The sequence below is a fragment of the Camelus dromedarius genome, chromosome 4, assembly GCF_036321535.1.
Source record: "Camelus dromedarius isolate mCamDro1 chromosome 4, mCamDro1.pat, whole genome shotgun sequence".
Lineage (NCBI taxonomy): Eukaryota > Metazoa > Chordata > Mammalia > Artiodactyla > Camelidae > Camelus > Camelus dromedarius.
Window position 1 is genome coordinate 45,533,327 of NC_087439.1, and position 22,973 is coordinate 45,556,299.

The following is a 22,973-nucleotide window of genomic DNA, read 5'->3' on the forward strand; positions in this document are numbered from 1 at the left end:
GCTGCTTCTTCCCTTTTGTATTGTAAAATTCTTGCCATGATTTAGTATTTCCGTGACAAAAGTTTCTATTTCTACTCTAAGGGACAATACCCACAAAACTCCTTACTGAGGATATCTTCAGAGTTGACCAGATGACTTTCTTGGGTTCTAGAGCAATCCTTTGAGATCTAGATATTTTTGCCAGTAGCCAGTCTGGAGCAACTCTAGACATCTAGACATTTTTAGAGTGACCTTTGTTTTCAAGTCTTTCATATTTGGATTATGACCCTTGACTTGGTACTTATTTTGTATCCCTAGTCTCTTGTATGGTATGGTGTCTGGCCCATGATGTGTTTAGTGTTTCCCAGATGAGGGACTTTATTAGTCAGGAATCCATTTGAGTATGAATAACAAACAAATAAATATTTTTAGTGCCTTAAGCCAGAGTTTCTCTATCTCAGCACTGCTGACATTTTGGACCAGATAATTCTTTGTTGTGTAAGGCTATCCCTGTGCCTTCTAAGATGTGTACAGCATCCCTGGCTTCTACGTATTACATACCAATAGCCCCCCTCTTCAAGTCGTGACAATAAAAATTATCTCCAGATATTGCTAAATGTCCCCTGGGGGCAAAATTACCCAAATTGAGAACCATTGCCATTCTCACAAAAAGGAATTGAGAGATAAGCTAGTTTAGCTGTTCAGTGATGTCATCAGGGACCTGAATACCTTCTGACCTCCTCTCATTCCTTTTTACAGTCTTTAGTATATGGGTTAGCTTATAGTCTCATGGTCACAAGGTGGCTGCTGCCTCCCCAGGCATTATGTCTGCATTTAAGGTACAAAGAAAGGAAAGGGGCAGCTACATTTGCCCTGCTTTTATTAGGAAAGAAAACATCTTTCCAGAAACCATTTCACATACCTCTCATTGGCCTACACTGAGTCATATAACCATTCCTAACTACAAAGAGGGGCTTCAAAGTGAGGAACAGGACTGGGGCTGGGCTCATTGTCACCCAAAGAAAAACTGGTGTTCAGTTAGCCAGGAAGAAGTGGGGATGGAAATGGGAGAGGCACTAATTATGCTTATTATAGAAAAGTAATCTAAAGTTTATTAGTTGAATAAAGGAGTGACTGAATGACTAAGGGGCTGAATAGACTTGAATAGATACTTCCATTTCCTCAGAACCCACTCATTTCTACTCTTTGCTACCCAGCTTCTTTCTCGGGATTATAGTTTAAGAATTAAAAAGTGCCTGAGTAGAAGCAGGCAAGAAAATTGAGGACCCTTTAATCCTATTCCCATGGAGAGGTGTGTTTGCAGTTTTAAGCCTGCAACAAATTCTTTTAGCTCTTGTGAAGTGAACTGAATATCATCAGTTATCACTGTGAAAACTTCACCTATGAGAACACGGTCCCTGACATCCCCTTACAGAGACCCAGGGTTAGTACTGGCTCATAGGACAGGAGCTGAGAGAATAATCAGCATCACAGAAGGATCCAGCCATCTCAAGAAAAGACTGAAACCTTAATTTCAATTTTCAGAGAATAAAACTGCTACTTTCTTCTCTGAGTAGTCAGCAGTGAATAAGAAAACATAAATCCTCCAGGAGCTAGGATGGCTATGCCATGCCTTGTTTCTTGCAGGACATTCCTGGATTTTTTTTTCTTCCACCTTTTCTCACACAGGTGAGAGCCTAACATAAAATAGATCTTAATGTGCCGTTCAGATAAGCTAGTATATCTGCAGCTAAGTGAACAGAATCCTTAATTCCCTGCAAATTGATTTACACAGTAGTGAGGGACATGTTAAGAAATAATACTTAGGGAAGATAATGGACAGCTTCAACATTGTGAGTAAAATACATTGCATGCTTATGCAAACAGTCTGCATTTACCTTCTCAAGGCAGCAGTTGAGTGGTAGCTTTCTCCGAGAGGGATCTCTAACAACTGCTGTCCCTGTACACTGTCATTCCCATTCTTTTTTGTTTGAGAGACTAAGTTGCTCACCCCTCCCCAACTGTGTGTGTTGATGCTTTTTATGTAGGTGAGACCTTGAATGACTTCCTTTCTCTCTTAACCATTGTTAAAACCTTGGTTAGTGCAATAAACAAAAAACATTCTAAAAGTACCTTTGACAATATCGTTGAAAGACTCTAAGAAATGGCCTGGTTCAATTTTCCCATTTCACAGATGAGCAAGCTGAGACCAGAAAGATGAAGTAGCTTCCCTCAGGCTCCACCTTCAGGAGGTGGTGTATCAGTAACTCTCCAGGTTACTTATAGACTGAAGAGACTTTCTGTGACCCCTTGTCTTCATTCTTAGGGGGCAATATGGGTTTAAATTGGCCATACCTGGCCCAAGGATCCCTCTCAGTTTGCCTGTAGACGATTCAAAATCTCATAACTCATTCTTTACAGGTCCTCCCTTTCTCAGGGAGCGCACAGTCACCCAGCTGACACCTGTCTTTTATCTATTCAAATATCTTGACAGTTGTCTTTTTATCTATTCAAGTATTAGGAAAAATCATTTCTGTAGTTGCAAATTTAGCCTAAAGTCTGCATTGGTGATTCAAAAAGTGGATACAAGAGGTAGTATCAGTCCCACTGCTCTCCAAAGATACTGAGTCGCAATGATACTGAGTAATAAGCCCAGGCTGTCTTTCCTGATTTCCTTAATGTCTGCTCTGTGGGCAGCCTCATGAGCTAATTCAGTTATAGGGACAAATCCATGTAGAAACAGGAACACAGGGAAGAGTGGCCGTGCTATGGTAACAGTATGTGAAGAAATAATGGAGAAAAACAAAAAGAAAGATGCTATGAAGGTGTTGGACAGTATCAATGCAGTTGAGAAGATGGCTACTCTGGACTTTTGGATTGGCTGCCCCACTTACTCTATGAAGATCAGTGGTTGAATTAAAACTCTCTGTCCCTACTTGGAGATTCCTTAAAACAAATTTCAGTGGGACTAGTTTATGTGGGGTAATAGCAATGAAGCAGCAGAAAAAAGAAAGAACAAAGAAAAGAATGAACACAAAGGAGACAAAGTGGAAGAGGAGAGGGAGGATGCGAGGAAACCTCCTGGCAAATGCCCACCACTTCTCTCTCCAGCCCCAGCTGCAGACCTGGTGCCTCAGTCAAGGCACATTTCCTTCAGAGCCCAGATGTGGCTTTGGAACTCCTCTCAAGATGGTGCTCTAGGAAACCACTGCCCAGTCCATCCGCTGACCTGCAGTTGACCGCTTAGCCATTCCTCTTCTAGCATGTTCCATTCACTTTACAGTCCCTATCTGCCCACCCCTGAGCACCATGGCTTAGGGAGGACTCAGAGGAGAGACTGTTAGCTACTTTTTCTTAGACCATTTGGGTTGGGAAAGAGAAAAATAAATTTTTGTCAAAGAAAGGAAGGGAAGAAAGGAGAGAGGAGCGTTTATTGACCACCTGCTTATGGCAGGCTTCATGCTAGTGCTTTACATGTGTTGTCTCACTTAACACTGGTAATAGACCACAGATACAAGAAAATATGCCAGTTTTACAAATGAAGGAACTGGTTAAAGCCACATAGATAGTGTGTGGTCGCATCAGGATATGAAGTGAGAGTTGATCTGATTTCAAAGCCTGTCCCCTCAAAATACGTAAATGACACAGTTGAACACATCCAAAAAGTCATTACAAAATCAATCTGTAGTATTCAGTCAGAAAAAAAATACGTTAGTAATTTTACTGACTGTAAAATAGAACAATCAGTTTAAAGCTTAACTTTCTGTTACAAATTAATTTGTGAATAAACTCAGCCTCAATATCTAATTTTGTTTTTTTTCTTTAGAAAGCCTCTCATTTAGAGCTTATGATGAGGCAGCAATAGCACCAGAAACATTTATTAAGCACCTGTTGTGTACGCCAAATGCTATAGTGAGTAATACTGAATTCGAAAGAATTTATAATCTCAGGTCTTCCACAATCTAATAGCACAGATCAATGTGACTTTTTATCCCAAGGTCCAAATTTGAAGAGTCTTCCTAAGGATATAATGGACATAATGACTTTTTTTTTTGGTAGCAGATGGTAACCAGCTGTTCTGTCTTAACTGAAGGCCAAACACAAAGGGAAAAAATTAAAATAAAGGGGCTTATGGTAAATATGAGAGAGAACTTAATAAACTAAATCTGGATTTTTATACACACTAAAAGGAAATGGGCAATTGGAGGTAATTATCAAATTATCCAAGCCAAAATAGCTCAGTTCCCTCCATTATCTACATAAGAGAAAATTATTTACATGGATTGAATTGTTCAGATAATTGTCCTATATTTGGGGTGTCTGAGTAGACAATCTGGGTGGTCACTGATATAGATTTAGTGTCCCTCAAGGAACAGGAAAAGGATTGATGCTCTTTGCCATATGATTGAGGATGTTCCTACTTAGATGCAAGAGAGATTAATCAAACTAGTGATACATGATACTTTGACCAGGATTTGGGCCCACTGTAATTAAACTGTAATAATTTTTCCATAATGTTTGAAATTAATTTTTAATTGCAAAAATAATGTATGAATACCTTTTCCTCTAAAATTTTTAAATCTATGTAAAATCTGTATAGCCCTCATTCCATTTCCCAGCATCCTGTCTCAATCCTGGCCCCTTTCTAGAGTAGCCACTATTATCTTTTTGGGTAGTTTTATCCTCTCCGAATATATGCACACACACAAACACAGGGAGAGAGAGAGATTGAAAAAGGGAAAAAGCCCTAAATTTTTAGCTTAACTTGATCACACAATTTATACCACTTGGCAGCTTGCTTTACTGTTTAACAATATGTATTGGAGATAAATCCTTCTTGTTCTGTAGCTCTGACAGATTCCTTTTAACTCCCTCACTGAAATCTGTGATATTTATTTAGCCGTTCCTCTCCTGGTGGATATTGACAGTGTGTCCAGTTGTTTGCCAGCAAGGCTCAATAAACAATCCTAAATATTAAATACGCGTGAGAATTTCTTTAGGATAGATTTTGAACACTTGCCCTTCCCAAAGGAGAATGATGTGCTCCAGAAAGTCATTTGAGCCTAATAAGAGAAAAGATGACAGAGAGACAGAAGAGCCAGCTTCTTTCCTTAATAGACTATGTCACTATACGCAAGTCACTTCACTTTCATGGGATTCTGTTTCTTGAAGTCGGTGGTCTTTCAGCTTTCTCACACATGAGGCTGTCCTGGTAAAACACAGATTGCTGAACCCCACCCCCAGAGTGTCTGATTCAGTAGGGAGGTATGTGCACGAGTTTCCAGGTGCTCCTGCTTCTGTGGGAGACTTCCAACTGATCCAAATGTGGTAACAGTAACCCAAGATCTGCGATGAAATAAAGGAATGAGATGAATTGCAAATAGAGACAAAACTGGTTTTTCCACAGTGGAAAGGAAGTAAATTAAAATCACCAGAATGGACAGAATTTATGTATCTATCAGTTACCTACAATTTAGAAAGAGTTGCAAAATCACTTACAGATGAACAGGGCTAGAATATGATAACCATAGAGGGCATGCTAAAGACAATGCATGTGATTTTCCATTGAAACACCAACACCTTACTGATACACTAATCCAAATAGAGTATTGTTTGAATCTCTCACACGTGTCAAGGTGTGCCTTACAGCTGATGTTCAAACATAGGAAATCAACACCTCTCCTAAGTCAAAAGCCGAATATTCCAGATCGCTATGGACATTCGTAAGTTCCAATTAGCTGGAAAGTGCTGGCAGATCAAAAGTCCCTGTTAGAGAGTCAGAGATACTGCCAAGTGTATACATTAAGAGCTAAGAGTAGACGTAGGTTAGATGAGTGTAAAGAAGCTCGAACTTGAAACTAGAAGACCTGGGTAAGCCTCAGCTCTTTTTCTTACTAAGTTTGTGACCTTGAGCCAGTTGCTCTGGCTCTCAGGCCTTCTCTCTAAAAAAAAGTAGGAATTTTTATTGATGACTCTAAGTTCCCTTCAGGATCTAAATGTTTATTAGATGAGCCGACTAATCCCTTGCACAGATGGCCCTGCAACAATGCCCAGGCACGGAGAGTTTTGACACAGGACAGGGAAGATCTGTTTGTGAACACGAGGAGAAGCAGCTGGATTTGGATGTCCTGGACCCCCAGTATGCAGTACAGAAACCCAACATCTGTGGGAAACTTAGGAAGTTCAGTGACAAAGAGAGAAGAAATGATAGAGAGGGAAGGAAATTACTAAAAAAAGAAACCTACCAACTCTTGGTTTTGCACAAGACTTACCTCTGCCTTCAGTGACATTGGAGGAAGTTTCTCACTAAAGTTGGCTCTGTCTCCATTCAGTGTGTTTAAATAACAGCAAAGGGGACCTGGAACTGTATTAGGGTTCTCCGGAAAAACAGACCAATAGGATGTGTGTGTGTATTTATATATACATACATACATAGAGATTTCTCTCTCTCAGAGAGAAGTTGATTTATTTTAAGGAATTAGCTCATGTGATTGTGGGGGCTGGCAAGTAAGAAATCTGCAAAGCAGATTCTAGCTATCAGCTATTAGGCTAGAAGTTCCAGCAGGAGTTGATGTTGCAGTCTTCTGTCCAAAGGCAGTACTGTGATAGAATTCCTTACTCCTCGGGGGACCATAGACTTTTCTCTTAAGGCTTTCAACTGATTGGATAAGGCTCACCATATCATGGAGGGTAACCTGCTTTAGTCAAAATTCAACAATATTAATTCTTCTGACCCAGAAACATAGTACCTCTCTCCATCTATTTAGATCTTCTTTAATTTTTCTTAGCCAATGTTTTATGACTTACAGTCTGTAGGTTTTGCACATTTATTGCAAGATTTATCCATTTGTATTTCACATTTTAAAATATTATAAATGAGACTTTTTTCAGCGTCAATTTTCAATTGTAGTAGTGTATAGAAATACAGTAATTTGGGGGTATTGATCTTTATCCTACAGTGTTACTAAATTCACTTTTTAGTTCTGGTATGTTTTGGTAGATTCTATTGGATTTTCTATATATACAATTGTGTCATCTTCAGATAAAGACAATTCTGCTTATTCCGTTCTTATACGGATACCTTTTATTTCTTTCTCTTGTCTTAATGCACTGGCTAGAACCTCTATAGTGCTGAGTAGAAGTGGTGATAGAGGACATCCTTGACTTGTTCCTAATCTTAGGGGAACAGCATTGTCTTCCACTGTTAAATATGATACTAACTGTAGGTTTTTCATAGAAACTATTTTTTTCAGGTTGAGGAAGTTCCCTTGTAGTATGAACCTGTTGAAAAGTTTTGGTTTTTTTAAATATGGTTGGATGTTGGATTTTGTCAAATACTTTCCCTCATTTATTAAGGCCATATGCTTTTTCTCTTTTAGCTTGTTACCATGGCATAAAGTTGTTCATAACATTCCCTTACTATACGTTTAATGTCTGTAAAATAAAGAATATAAGTAATTTCATACTTTTGGTTTGTTTTGTTTTCTCTTCTCTCTCTTTCTTTTTTCGTCTTGTCTTTTCCTGATCTATATGGCTAGAAGTTTACCAATTTTATTAACCTTTCCAAGGAACCAGCATTTAATTTCATTCATTGTCCCTTTTTTTTTTTTAATGATTTTTCACTATGATCTTTATTTTTTCCTTTTTTCTGGTTACTTTGGATTTAATTCACTCACTTTCTAATTTATGGTGGATGTTGAGATCATGTCCTTGAGACCATTCTTCTTTTCTATTATAGGTGATTAATGGTATACATTTATAAGTACTACTTTAGCAGTATCCCACAAATTTTGACAGGTTGTGTTTTCATTTTCATTTGACCAAATTTAATTTCTCTTTTGATTTCTTTGATATATGGACTATTTAGAAGTCTGTTCATAAATATCTGGGAATTTTCCAGGTATCTTCTTGTTGATTTCTAGCTTAATTCCACTATGGTCAGAGAACATACCTTGTGTGGCTTGAATATTTTTCATTTATTAAGTCATATTTTATGGCCCAGAATATGGTCTATTGTGGTAAATGTTTCATATGTAACTGAAATAATTTGTCTTCTGTTATTGTTGGCTGGAATGTTCTATAATTGTCTGTTAGGTCAGGTTGGTTTTTCCAACGTTCTATATCCTTGATGATTTTTTTTTTTTTTTTTGCCTACTTGTTCTATCAATTATTGCAAGTGGGTATTGAATTCTCTGACTATAAAAATTGTGTATTTGTTTATTTCTCCTTGCAGTTTTAACATTTTTAGCTTCATGTATTTTCAAGCTTTGCTATTAAGTGCAAACATGCTTAGAATTTTTAGGTTCTTTTTGTGAATTGACCTCTTTATCATGATGAAATAAACTTCTTTATCCCTAGTAATATATTTTTATTCTGAAAAATACTTTGATACTAATATAGCCAGTCCAGTTTTAATTTGACTAGTGTTGGCATGGTATATCTTCTTCTTTTAACTTATTTTATCTTTATATTTATGCATTTTTTGTAAGCAGCATATGGTTCCACTTTGCTTTTTTATCCAGTCTGAAAATTTCTGCCTTTAAGTTGGGGTGTTTTGACTGTTTACATTTAACGTTATTATTCATATGGCTAGGTTCAATCTATCATTTTGCTATCTGTTTCCTATTTGCCTCTACTGCTCTTTGTTCCCTTTTTTTTATTCTTCTAATTCTTTTGGATTTATTCAGTATTTTGTATGATTTAATTTTATCTTCTTTGTTGACTTATTGGCTGTAGCTTTATTATTTTAAAAGTTGCTTTATAGTATACAGTATACATCTTTAACTTATCCTAGCCTAACTTCAAGGATATTATATCACTTCACAAATAGTGTAAGAATCTTACAATAGGGTACTTCAATTTCTTTTCTCCTGGCCTTTATGCCATTGTTATGTTTACACTGTTTATGTTATGTTGTCATACATTTCATGTATCTGTATGTAATAAACTCTACAATACATTGTTACTATTTTTGTTAAACAGTCAAGTGTATTTTTCAAAGATTTAAATAATAAGAAAAACATCTTATATATTTACTACCATACTTAAACCATCTGGTACTTTTCATTCCTTTATGTAGATCCATATTTCCATCTGATGTTATTTTCCTTCTTCGTGAAGGACTTCATTTGACATTTCTTCTAATTGAGGTCATCTGGTGATGACTTCTTTCAGCTTTTGAATGTCTGAAAAAGTCTTTATTTTGCCTTTGTTTTTGGAAGATATTTTCACTGGGTGTAGAATTCAGTACTTTAAAGATTCTGCTTTGTTGTCTTCTGATTTGCATTATTTCTGCTGAGGACTCTACTATCATTTTTATCTTTGTTCCTCTGTATATAACTTGTCTTTTTTCTCTGGTTGCTTTTAAAATTTTCTCTTTATGACTACTTTTGATGAGCAAGTCGAGTATGATATCCTTTGGAGTAGTTTTCTTCAGGTTTTATTGTGTGTGTGCTTGGACTTTATTGAGCTTCTTAGATCTGTTAGATTATAGTTTTCATCAAAATTGGAAAATATTAACCATTATTTCTTCAAATATTTCTGTCTTCCCTCCTCTTCAGGGACTCCAGTTACATGTGTTAAGGCTGCTTGAAGTTGTCCCACAGTTCAGTGATGCTCTTTCATTTTTTTATTTTTTTCCCTCTGTGTTTCATTTTGTGTAGTTTCTGTTGTCATGTCTTCAAGTTTACTAATCCTTTTCTCTGCAATCTCAACTGCTGCTCATTCTATTCTGTATATTTTTCATCACAGACATTGTAGTTTTTATATATAAAAATTCTATTTCAGTCTTTTTTATATCTTCTGTGTCTTTATTGACTTTATGAACATGTGGAATACAGTTAAAATAACTGTTTTTAATTTCACTATCTGTGTCACTTCTGGATCCATTTTGATTAGTTGATTTTTTCCTCATTATGGGTCATATTTTCCTGTATGCCTGACAATCTTTGACTGGATGCCAGGTATTATCAATTTTATCTTTTTGGATGGTGGGTATTTTTGTATCTCTGTAAGTATCTTTGTGCTTTGTTCTGAGATGCAGTTAAATTACTTGGAAACAGTTTCATCCTTTTGGATCTTGTTTTTAAGATCTGTTAGGTAGAAGCAGAGCCATGTTTAGAGCTATTATTTCCTCACTACTGAAGCAAGATCCTTCTAAGTACGCATTGTCCTGTGACTATGAAGTTAACCGGTCTGGCTGGTAGAAACAGATACTATTCCCAGCCTTGTATGAACATCAGGACTAGTGCTTCTAATCTTCTCAAATGGCTCTTTCCCCAGCTTTCCTCCCATGTAGTTTCCTCCCATGCTTGTGCCAATCACTATGCTACTTATTACTTGAGGTACCTTCCACAGACCCCTAGGGTTCTCTATCTCTCTGTAGCTCTCTCCTGGTGCTCTGTCCTGCATACTCTAGCTGACTTGGTTACATTGTCTCCCAACACTTGGTGGTAGAGTCTGAAGTCTGATTGGTCAAGAGTAAACCCTCAGTTTTGCCCACATTGGGTCTAGAAGAACTCCAGTCTAGCTCTTTACAATAAAGAAGATAATCTTGCTAACAGCTAATCAGGAACACCCAGATTCCAAAATTTCAAAATATTTCTTTTCTTTTGCAAGTAAGTTTCCTTTCAGTAGACACAGAGCCCATCTCAATGAGAGTACAGGGACACCTTCCCTTTCACTCCTTCTCCATAGTCACCTCAGTCTTTTCTACCTCTCTTCCCTCTCTTGAGAGTCCTACATCTTCTGGGGGAAACCTGGAAATTCTTGGGGATCAGATAGGCTTTGTTCCTGGCTCCAACCTGGAAGGGCAACATTTGGTCACTATGGTTTCTTACACATACATTCCCTCACACTTTTCTGAGTGGAACATGAAAGAGACCCCAAAGCCTTCCCCTTGCTGAGATGGACCAGGTCTCATAGGGCAACTTTAGTGTATTTAATAAAGTCTCTGTTTCTTTACTGTGAGAGCAAGAAGGGAGAAATGAGGAGAAATAAAAACCCCTTTCTGCATCAAAGGTACTATTCAAATTAATAAGTTAAATAGGTTTTGAAGGTAAGCCTAAGGAATTCACCACCATTGATTTGGTGGAGGATATGCCTACAATCCAAGCAATACCTTTTGTTGGGAGCTCCCTAGAGAGAGCATAATAATTGTAATTTTTAAAAAAAAACACTGTAGAAAAATTTTATTTTTATATAGGCAAATTTATCAATCTTTTCTAGTAAGAAGTAGTATTTACCTTTACTCTTTTTTGTTTTTCCCTCTTACATCAAAAATTAAACTTCAACAGCAAGATTAATATCAATTCTTTTTTTAAAAAATTAATGACATGGAAGTCAAGAGACAAATAATAATATTAGCCTTTGTCATTTATTTGTTATCTTTGGACAAGCCATTCTGTCTCACTAAGAGCAGTTTTTTTCATCAATAAAGTGAAGACTTGATGATCTAGAGAGATTTTCTGTGGTGGTTTAAAGACATGTCCACAAATTATTTGATACTCCTCCCTTTAAGAGGTAGAACTTAAATTAAATGTAGCCTGGACTTAGTGACTTGCTTTTAATGAATAGAAGAATATAGAAGAAGTGATGATGTGTCACTTCCAAGCCTTGGTCATAAAAGGCATTGCAGATTCCTTCTTGCTCTCTCTCTGGGTTCCCTTGTTCTGAAGGAAGCCATCTTCTGTGTTATGGAGATACTCAGTCCTCTGGAGAGGCCCATGTGGCAAGGAACTAAGAGGCATCCTGCCAATATCCAGAAAGGAACTCAAGCTTTCTACCATTAGCCTTGGGGATGCACCATCTTGAAAACAGATCCTCTAGCCCTAGTCAGGCTTTTAGGTGTCGGCCTTCAGCCCTGGCCGACACCTAGACTGTAACCTCATGAAAGATCCTGAGCCAGAATTGCGCAGATAAAGCCTCCTAAATTGCTGACCCTCTGACTCTGAGATGATAAATGTCTACTTTTTAAACCATTAAAGTTTGGAGTAATTTGTTATGTAGCAATAGAAAACTAATATATCCTAGGATCTTACCAACCCTTCCAGTTCATGATTCTACCATTTGATTCCAGGAGGATGTGTCTCTTGTTGCCTATTGTTTTTACTAGTACTTTACAAATTGCTTTGCCTGTTATATTTAAAAGCTCTTCCTTGAAATGCTTACATTCCATAAAACAAAACATTTTGGGCAGAAAACTAAGTAACATTTTTGAATAGAGATATTTTCCAACTGGATATTTGTTATTTTTGTAGCTTATATGTTTTAATAAAATGAGACCTTGGGAAATTTATCACTTTCCATGGAGTTCTGAAGCAGGAAATGGCTCCTAGGTCCTCGGAGAGCCGACAGGAGATATGTGGACCCCTTGACATTGTATGCAATGTGTTGTGTTAAGAGCATTTTCCTGAGAAAGAGTATGTACAGCTTTTACCAGATTTTCATAGTCTTTCCCTGCCTCCAAAAAAAAATAAGGTTAAGAACCATTTATCTGGTTTCCGTTGCCACCTGTGGGAATTCAGGTGCAGAGAGGTAAGTGACTTACCCACGGTTAGAGACAGAGATCATCTCACTCTTAACACGGTGCTCAGACTCCAATCTGAGAAATGAATTCTACCTCCAAGAGACAGCTCAGGGCAGAACTGGTCTTTGCAATGCTCTCAAGTGCCCAGACCCTCAAGACAAACCTTTACATGTATTATTTTGCTGTTGTATATCTCTTGCTTATTTAGCTCATCAAGCTGCTTTTAGAAGGGAGTGGAATCCCCCAAAGAGCTCTCCTTGCTGGCAGACCTTTTATCTTGGTTCCTTTCAATTTTGCCCTTATATTGAAACACATAGAAACTCAGCCAAAGTGCTTTTTTTTTTTTTTAAACCATGGTATCTGTTAGAATCCAAAATTACTTTGTGGAGGAAACACATTACACTTACCTGACCTGATTACTGTAGACGTATCACTTACATGTTTCCTTAATATTTTTTAAAACCTTCACATCTTTGCAGTACTGTTACCCATCTCTTTCTGAACAAAGCCAGATTTGAATGTTACCATCATAATAAATTAGTAAGAGATTTGGGTTGAAGGATCAAAAGATTAGAGTTAATTTCTAATATTTATGTTAGTTCAAGATACAGCCTGCCTATTTAGAAATTAGAAATTGCTAAGAACCATCCATCAATGCCCGAAAAACAAATATAAATCGTTGATTGGAGAGCTAGAACATATCCTGCACAGTGCTGGTCATTCATTAGATTCTCTTTAAATACTTCATCACAAGTAGTATTGAGCAGTCATCCTGAACAAGCCTGGCTGATTAAGGGAGCACATGTAGTAAGCGGCCAGGCCTAAAGGAAAGAGAGTAGGAAATCTGACTTTTACACTTTAGGCTATCTTTACTTCAGCTTTCCGAAGACATTCACTTCATGTAGATTTGCCATTTATTCCCACCATCCCCATGCACTCCAGGACACAATCGTTTTGCTTTGGCCAAAGCCAAATCCAAGAAACCATGACGGAAACCACAGTCCTAGAGAACCTGGGGCTGAAGAATCTGTGCCGATGCCACAAACTGCCCAGACCTAAGCCTGACCCCTGGCTGTCCCTCCTCCCACTTAGCTCCAGAAGATATCTGCTGTGAGCAGGTTCCTGGGTTGGCCACATGGCCTAGTGTGGCACTGGCCACCAATCAGGGGTTCTGAGAGAGCACTGCTCCTTCTCCTCAAAGGTGGCAACAGAGACTCAGAGCCTTGGAAACATTCCCAGGATCTCTGGATGCAAATGTTTTCAGCAAATTCAGCATCATATCCTAACTTACAAAACAAATCTTGTAGCACAAAGATGAAGTTCAGTGACTCAAGTGCTAATCGGGTACATTTATTTTTCCATAAACAGAAAGACATGGGGATATTTGGCAGGAGGAAGGACATATTTTATATTTTGGTGATTTTATTAAAAGTGAAAAGAGCTCTATATTTTAAAGTAATTCCAAAATAACAGATCAGCCTTGTTTGAGGAATGGCAGGAAAATCCTCTGACAAGGAAATTCAGTTTATTTTTAAACTTCCAGGGGGTTTAATTTAATTATAGATGGTAGCAAAGAGCAGAGATCCTTGAAAGTTTTTAAAAGAAAAACTAAACTTTCTCTAAAAGGATAATATATTCAGCATCATGTACATATATGTGGATATACACACACACATATATGTATGTATGTGTGTGTGTATATATATATATGGGGGGCGGTGGGTGGAGAAAGAGAATAAGGAAGAAAGAAAAGGAGAGAAAAATCCTTTTTGTGGTGTTCTTTGTATCTACCCAGAAACTCTCATCTGGAAGTACGGAAGTTCATTAAAATGAGTAATTTAGGATGACAGACGTGGTTTTGGTGATTGTCTCAAGGAAAACAACTCTTCACCTTGAGACAGACATGTAGTTTAGCAGACAAAATCAGTAGTGTCAGGCTGTGATCTTTTTTGCTATCTACACATTGCTTCAGGTGGGATTTTCAAAGCAGAGTCAAAATTTATACAATGAGGTTACAAATTATTTTTATGATAGTAATACTAACATTGAAAATGACTTTCACTAGGAGAGCTGTCTAAATTTCAGTTTCTGAAAGGATTAGATACCTTGATTTTGCATGCAAAAGATGCCAAGTATGCACTGAATATGAATTATAAAGCAATATTAAAAGAAAATACACTTAGCAGAAAATATAAAAGTAGGTAAGAGCCAATAAACGTGAATTGTATATCTTCCACTACCTACTACGCGATTATTGATGCTCAAGAAATACTTGCTTTAAAAAAATCAAGGCATGTGAATGGGCCCAGAGCAATTTGACTATACTGAATCAAATGGTGACTAAAAATGCTTTATTTCACTCTTTTATTTTGTAGGTATTATTACTTGGCTTTCAGGACACATCAAACACTTCTTGCTAGCAAAGAGAGCTGTGTTGCTATCTTGGAAAAATCCAGATTAGATCACTGGCTGCTGGGGAAAACAAAGGTAGTTCTTTCTTTGTTGTTTAGATTGTCCCCATGATGCTCTGCTGTGTACCTTTGTCTCTTACCAATGACATGAATGGCTCTGTAAGTTGTGTAGCTTAGCAGACAAGACCCTAACCTAACAGTGATCTTTGCTGTTCTTAGCTCAGGAGTCCTGGAACCTCAGGGACCAAAGGAGGAGAGTTTGCCTCCTGTTCTGCATGTAGTTGGAGAACCATTTAGCATTTCTAGCATGAGATCCAGCACCGCAGGCAAATATACAAGTCATATTAGTGACAAGAATGAGTATCTTTTAGTTTTGTCCATTTTTCTTTGGACTCATGTTATTTACTGAACACTCTGATTAGTAGTCTCATCGTGTCTAACTTTTCATTTGGGAAACATCACATCCTGGTGGAAACCCAGGTTTTTATGGTCTGTTTGGGGGAGGTCAATAGGTTTGTTTGTTTGATGGAGGTACTGGGAATAGAACCCAGGACCTCATGCATGCATGCACTCTACCGCTGAGCTATACCTTCTCCCTGTCCGTTCTGAATTGCTCTATAAAGCCAGTCTTAGCCTGAGTGTGATGACAACACTGCCCCTCCTCGGTGGAAGTTATATCACTGTGTCACCCAGGTCCCACTCTCTCCAAACTTCTGTCAGCTGTGGGTCAGTTTTTCTGGTTGGGACCTCCATCAGAGCTGTGGGGAAAGAGAGCAGAGATCAAGCTGAGAAAATGGAACTTGTGGCAGAAATGAGGCTGGCCAGGAGAACATGTGGGATCTCCTAAAACCCTGTGAACCTCATCGTCTGTTTATATCAATAGTCACACTTTGGCTCGACCTTAGAAGAGGAATTGTATTTGCTTCCAAGAAGTCAGTAATGTTAGCATAAATCAAGTCACTGTAAACTTTATTTTGATGATGCTTTTAATATTTATATTAAGAATATGTTGGAGCAGAGTGAATTTCTGTTTGGGAGCCCATATGTAATGCTAAAACTCACATCTCATTTCAGGTTTTTCTCAAGTATTACCATGTTGAGCAGTTAAATTTGCTACTGCGGGAAGTCATAGGCAGAGTGGTTGTGCTGCAGGCATATGCCAAGGGATGGCTTGGAGCCAGGAGATACAAAAAAGTCAGAGAGAAGAGAGAGAAGGGGGCCGTTGCCATCCAGTCAGGTAAATGGTCCTGAATCATGGCATTTCATTCAGTTCTAGAGGCCACTCACTCATTGCTTTTCTCAGTGGTTTCTTCTCCTCCCTCCCTCCCTCCCTCCTTTCCTTCCCTCTTCTTTCCCTTATTCCTTGCTTCAGCAAATATTTACTGAGTACCTCCTGCAGGCCAGGCCTTGTGCTAGGTGCTGGGGATCTAGCTGAGAGCACAACCACCACGGTTCTTGACCTGCGGATAAGCAAACAAGTCATCCCTACCCACTATGATGAGTGGCAAGACGGACACGGTGTGCAGTGGGTGGATGGATGTAAAACCTGAATCATCCAGACATGTGCCCCAGCTCCCAGATAGCTGACATAATGTGCACTTCACGTCCGTTACCGGGTTTTCAACATCAGAATGATGACTGCCACATCCAGGCTTTTCTAGCCCAGACAGAGCTCGTCAGCCAAAGGAACCAGTCAGTCACGAGGCTGTCAGGTGCCCAGCCCAGTCAGTGCCTCTTTGCACCCATGTGTGCGTCACTTGTGTTACAAACGGCATTGGCCCTCTGGTGCTATCGTGTGGTTGTGAAAGCCCCTGATCTCAAACATAGCAAGTGATTTCCTCTGTGTTCTTATAACCCAGAATCATAATGTCCACTCCGGACTTCATGACCTCACTCAGTGACGTGGAAAGCCATGGGATGCTCCCTGGGGGAGCAAACCGGAGAGATGGTCACGCTCCTGGTGGGAGGCTCAGTGCCCCGGTTCCCTCTTTGAGGGACTCAACATGCTCTCCCTGCCCCCAGGGTTCCCTCTCTTTCTCTTCTTCTCTCCATCCCTTTACCTTTCCTTTCCCTTTCCATCAAACCCGTTCCTCTCCCCATGCACAATTCTGCACATAGTTCCTTCTCACCACACACAACTGTGATGCTACTAATAATTATTCTTTATTTTTCTCTCATTTGACTTTCATGTTTACACCTTCCTCCCCATAAAAAATATGGACTGGGTCGGGCTGTTCAGTCCTCTCCCACTCCCAAGTCCTGAAGACAGAGCTCCTTCCATGGATGGGAGTGACAGGGACCCACCTCCCCTGGATAGGGGTCCCAAGTGATTCATAAGTGGGATCCAGATTGTTCTGGAAACTCACTGCCTGAACAAAAATACCTCCTTCTCAGAGCATCTTGGAAGCCAAGCTGAGAGTACAGAGAGGCCTCTCTTCGCCACCATCGCTCACGTATCTTGGCTTATTTTGTTTAATGAGGAAGCAGGAGGGAGGAGGAGAGGGGTAATAGATTGGAGGGAGAACAGCTTATATCAATTCTCTGGCACGTTCTGAAATTAATGTCATTCCTTGCACATGGTTTTATATTTTTAGCCTGGAGAGGATATGATGCTCGGAGGAAATTTAAGAAAATAAGCAACAGAAGGAGTGAGTCTGCTGTTCATATTCAAGAAGGTAATTAAAACATCATTTTCATGGCATCCACTTGGAAATATTCTGTGATTAAGTTCATATGAGTTTCGAAAAGTGGAAAGGTTAATAATTCAGGAGCACTTGGAACAGGAGTCAAGAGTTCTAGCCGGGGATTCTAGTGCTTACTCTGATACACCCCCCACCGGTGATGATGATGGCGCTAACCCTTAGTGAGCGCTGGCCATTGCCAAACCTGGCTAAAGATGCTCCGAATCAGTACTCTTATGTTCCTAATTTTATAGATGGGGAGACGGAAGCACAGAGAAGTGAAGTGGCTTGCCCATGATCACACAGCTAGTCAGTGGCAGAGCCAGCGTTTGGTCACAGGCAGTTTGGATGGAGTCAACTTTGCATACCGCCCACTGAACCAATCCCTTTCTCTCTTGGAGTCACATGCCCCTCGTCTGTGAACAAGAACAGTGGCTCAAAAGGTCTGAAAGGGGTCTTCCAACCTTGGAATTCTCTGATTATATTCCAAAATAGTTCAGGGACCTTCTTGGCAAACCGAGTTTCCTGCACTCAGGCCTGCACATGGCTGAGGTGAGCATACGTGGTTCCCAGCCCCCAGGTCATGCTGCTCTTCTGCATTTGGCAGTAACCACGGTAACTGCCAGGCTGGGCTCCCTCTCTCATCTGAAACTGCATGTGCCGAATTGAAGCTCTGGAAGAAACAGGCCCCGGAGCACACCAGGAGCACTGAGAGCACGAGAAATTGGAGACAGAATGAGAGACAAGGGGCCGGTCCAGTGGACTTAGCAGCAGGGAGAGGGATAGGGTTTCAGATACTCCTGCGCTTGAAGCAACTTTTGAATAAAACAGCTGCAACCTTTTTGAGAAGGTCCCTGCCCAGAACCTGGCTCCAGGGATACTCTTCAGAACTCTCTGGCTCTGTAGAGGCCTGATGTCTTCATTCAAAACCAAAATACTGGGGAGGAAAGGGTACCATTTAAATCCAAATGTGTAACTTTGAACACCATCCCCTGGGAATTCTAAGCTCTACAGCTTCAAAGCATCAGGACAAGGACTGCAATTCTAGTTGCAGCTTAAGAAAGATAACACAGGGCATTTTTTTTTTTTCTGTACTTGTCCACTTCCCAACACACACACATGCACAATCCCCTTGTTAAGAGAGGATACTGGACTGATCTTGCAGTTTGGCCCAAAGCCCAACATATATTTTCAGATATAAACTTTTAGCTTATATATTGTTGATCCACTGATCATAAGGTATGTAGGATCATAAATCAAATATTCCCTCTCTGAAAATCATCTTTAGAGGGCTCCCTTTTTGCACTCAGTTATTGCCAAGTGAACACTGCATAAGAACAGGCAAGTGGACTTCATCATCATATCAGGACAGTCAGGACTGCATCTTTTCAGTGCAGCACCAATGGGACAGGTACGGTGGAAAGATGATTTTGTTTCATGGGACTGGAGAGAACACATTTCTTTAAGGAGCTTCCTCTTTCTTAGCTTTGCAAGCATCCCCCTCTGTAGCCTGGCAGCCAGCATTCCTGCTTAGGGAACTTCCATTAACTACAGGGGCCAGGGCGGCAGGAAGTCATTGAGGATGGTGCTAATGCCACCTCCCTCGCCCTCTTGTCAGGAGAACATGGCAGCCACAGCAAAAGCAGGAGGAGTCTCTTTGCCCTTCAGCCAACACCAGGGACAGGAACTGAGGTGCGGGTTTTGTTAGTAGTAAAGATACTCGGATAGGATAACAACATTTGCAATTTTATGGGCAGCCTACTTTTGAGAACGTTTTCCTTATCTTTAGGTGTGAAGGCAAGGTATGTTTATCAAAAAAGCAAAGCAACTCACTCCAACTTCTCTGTTTTGGGGTGTGTGCTTCCCAAAGCATAATCCTCTTATTACGGCTCCTCTTCGTGCTACAAGGACGTGTGGAGTAGAGTAAGCCCCAGACATAGGGTTCCCTTACTTTTGAAGGCTGCGCAAAGTAGCTTAGGGACGTTGTCACGGCGCAACCATTTCTGGTGGTTTTCTAAGGTTATTCTTTATCATTTTTTTCAATAAATCATTTCATTTGAAATTTAGAGCCTGTGTGACGTGTTTGTTTATATTTCAGGATTTGGCCTATAGTCTTTTTTTTTTTTTAATCGTATTGCTAAGCTATGTTACATAGTTCTAAGAGAGCAGCCCCTGAAATTAAGGAAGCATTTGGCCTACATGTTGCTGCAGAGCAGCGCGTATTGAAATTTGTTTTCCTTTCATCTCCTTCCCAATAAAAGCAGCCTCACGGCTTATCCCTTTAGCTTCCTCAGAACTTCCTTTCAGAATTCCCGATCTATTACTGCACATTCACATACCAGAAACAAGATGCCTTTTCATGCTGTCAACCTTTTTCATCTGAAATGTAAATTAATTCTTGCTGGTATGCCTTGACAGAGATCAAAGTCAGGGTATTAACCTTCCCGAGCTTTCTCCAGGAATCCGTCCACAGGATCGGGCTGCCGCTGTTAGGAGGCTGGTGTCCCAGTTACAGGGCCCTCCTCCAGGCAGTCCTCAGCCTAGGAGCCACCATCCCAAAGGCCCAGAGCCCTTGTGAACATGACCTCATCATTACTTTCAACTAAGTGAGGGATGAGCTGACTATCTTGGGAGAGATGAGCCTGCTCATCTTAATTGTGAGCCCTTCGCTCAGATTCCGGGAGCTTGTTTAAGTGGTTCTGACAGCCAGTGATCTCGGTGTGAGAGAGGGAGGGACAGGGCTCCAGATTGGAAACCTCTCCCCTTGCTCAGTGGGTCTTTTTTTGCCTGCCAGTCTTTGAGGTAGGCCACATTTGCATTTTCAAAATAAACAGATGCCTTTCAAATACATGAGCTGGTGGTCTAGAGATCTCTGTGGGCCCGAACAGTTCACCAGCCGGCAAGCAAAGCTGGAAAAGAAAACAAACGGGGAAACACGCCAGGCACATGCGCACACACTTCCCGTGCGCGCACCATTGTGCCGCCAAGAAAGGGCCTTCATGAGACGTGGGGTCACACGGAGAGCCAGCAAGGATCTGAGCAGAAGTACAGTTAATCAGTTTCTTTTTGGGGGGAAGAGGGCGGGGAACAACTTTGAATGTCACCTTGGTGAGATGTTTCACTGCTTTTGTTATTGGTTAATGCTGATAATAGGCTCTTCCCATAGGAAAACCCTCCTCTAAACACCAGAGAATTTAAAATACGTACTTTTTCAATGAGAAAAATAAAATTGTGCACATATTAGTGCTCTGATAGATGGGGTATTCTAAGTAAAAACTAACAATTGTATGTCATTTCATTACTAACTGTCACTTTTTAAAATGAATTCTTAAGTTTAGGAAAGTGAATATAGCTAGATTTCATCAACTAGAAATGCATACATTCCTCAATAAATACTACCAAGACAAACAAGTTGCAATGAAGTTTTTTTAAAGATCTGCAATGTCTCATTCTTTGAGTTTTTTAAAGCATAGTTTTTTTTTAAGATTGCCCTCTAACTCACGATCTGTTTTTTAAGGGAGAGCCAAATGCTAGCCTCCCCGTTTCACAGGGGAAAGGCCCCGAGTAGGTGGCGGTGGAGCCCTAGGGGCTGGGAATGGAACTTTAGTGTCTCCCAGGAGGAGCTGTTCCTGCAGCCCCTTCCTCCCCTCTCCCCCAGCCCCCAGGAGCAGGAAGAGCCCATCGGTCGCTTTACAGCACTTTCCGGCTGATTGCTTCAGTGCTGTGGCGGCTGTAGTTTTCTCTTCCCCTCGGTCCTCTGATCAGCTTCCTACTTAATGCCCTACTTGGCCCTCCAGGAGATAACGGCACTAAAAACCACAGCCCTTTCTCCTTCTGATGCCCTTTGGGGCGCATGCTTCTTGGAGCCGCAGCCTCAGCCCGGCCAAGACTGAGGGGACTTTGTAAACCGGCTGCAGCTGGAACCCCTGGGCGCATCACATGAGGCCGGCTGATGGGAGCGGTTTTAAATGCTGCTCCCGAGAAGAAAGCAAGCATCGCATCCGGACAGGCTCTACCTCTCCTCTGGGTTAATTTCTAGAAGCCTGACCCAACACTTGACGGAACTGAGTTTTTAGTGCTTAGAACTGCCTGTAAACTTTTAAACCTCGCTCAGAGTAAGGCTTTCTCTCATCTTTTCTAACTTTAAACGGCTGGTTCGTTTATCATTGTTGGTGGGTTGGCAATGACTAGGTGGTTGCAATAATTTCCTGAAACTAGATTTCCAGAAATATCCGTAGGTGCACAGGATAACTGTATTTTAAAGTAGGAAATTTCTTTTCTCTCCTTCACTTATTCAGCTATCTACTTTATGCTAGAGCTGCTACCATGGTGAACAATGGCATTTAATGTGGGGCTGCAGATTTTCCACATTCAATTCAGAAGCCTAAAAAAAGTACTCTCCCTCAAATGGATGCTGTTTGTGTAAATCAGGTGCTCTAGATTGTCAGCACTCAATGGAAGGGAGTTCTGTAAAACTCCAGTGCAACACAGAGTCAGAATCATTATAAAATATCGCTGGGGATATATTATCCTCATTGGTCCATTCTTCTTGAAGATAAAAATGACCACACTAGATATTTTACATCCTCACATGGCTGTGCATAAGCAGATTGTTGACCATAAGCCAAACAGTAGAGGAAGGTCAAGTAAATGTACCATTGAGGGGAAAGAGAAGAAGCTTCAAAGCCAGTGTGGACTTGAGGTCCTCTTGTGCCTGATATACTGACCTGGCATGGAAATGTGCTTAAGATGAAACTTTGGTGCAGCAGTTGGCACCCCAAGACTCAAGATTAAATTTCAGAGGAAGCCCATGAATAGAATCTGTTCAGTATTGAATCAATTTCTCCATTATGGACCTCACATAGAGCTCCAGAATCTGACTACAAAAAGGCAATGCCCAAAATGGTATGTTTACCACCTCACCACTGAGTGAGGCAACATTATTATGATCAATTATAATTGATCAGGAATGGTATCCACAACACACTTGAGATGCCTTTATGTCTTTAAATTATTTTTTTCATATAGAATCATAAAAATATAGTATCACATTTTATAACCTTTACTAGTTACTGGGCTCTGTCCATATAATGGTAAAGAAATATTTAGGGGAAAAATTAACTGTGTTATGGCAAGAGTTATCAGGCTTTTGTTTCCTCAAAAGTTTGTGTAGAAAGACAGAATTTGTTTTCTCCCTAAACAGATGACACAAGCACAGATAGTTTAAATAAATTGTCTCCCCTTATGTGTTATGTGAGCTTAATGATTGGTATCGGAGTCTTCTTCTGAGTCTTCACCCAGTGCTCTTTCTTGTAGACTGTCTTCTATGATTGGTTTCCATCTTGGATATGGCACATGGGCATAGGGTACAGTCAA

The 22,973-nt window shown here is 40.1% G+C and overlaps 1 protein-coding gene across 1 annotated transcript in view; it reads left to right on the forward strand.

The window, feature by feature from the left end:
• Positions 1–22,973, forward strand: part of MYO3B (myosin IIIB) — a 346,577-nt gene that overhangs the window by 214,686 nt on the left and 108,918 nt on the right. The window contains exons 26-28 of the mRNA XM_064484895.1: positions 14,881–14,992; positions 15,991–16,153; positions 17,511–17,591. Of these exons, the coding sequence (XP_064340965.1) occupies positions 14,881–14,992; positions 15,991–16,153; positions 17,511–17,591 (356 nt within the window). The remainder of the gene's footprint in view (positions 1–14,880; positions 14,993–15,990; positions 16,154–17,510; positions 17,592–22,973) is intronic.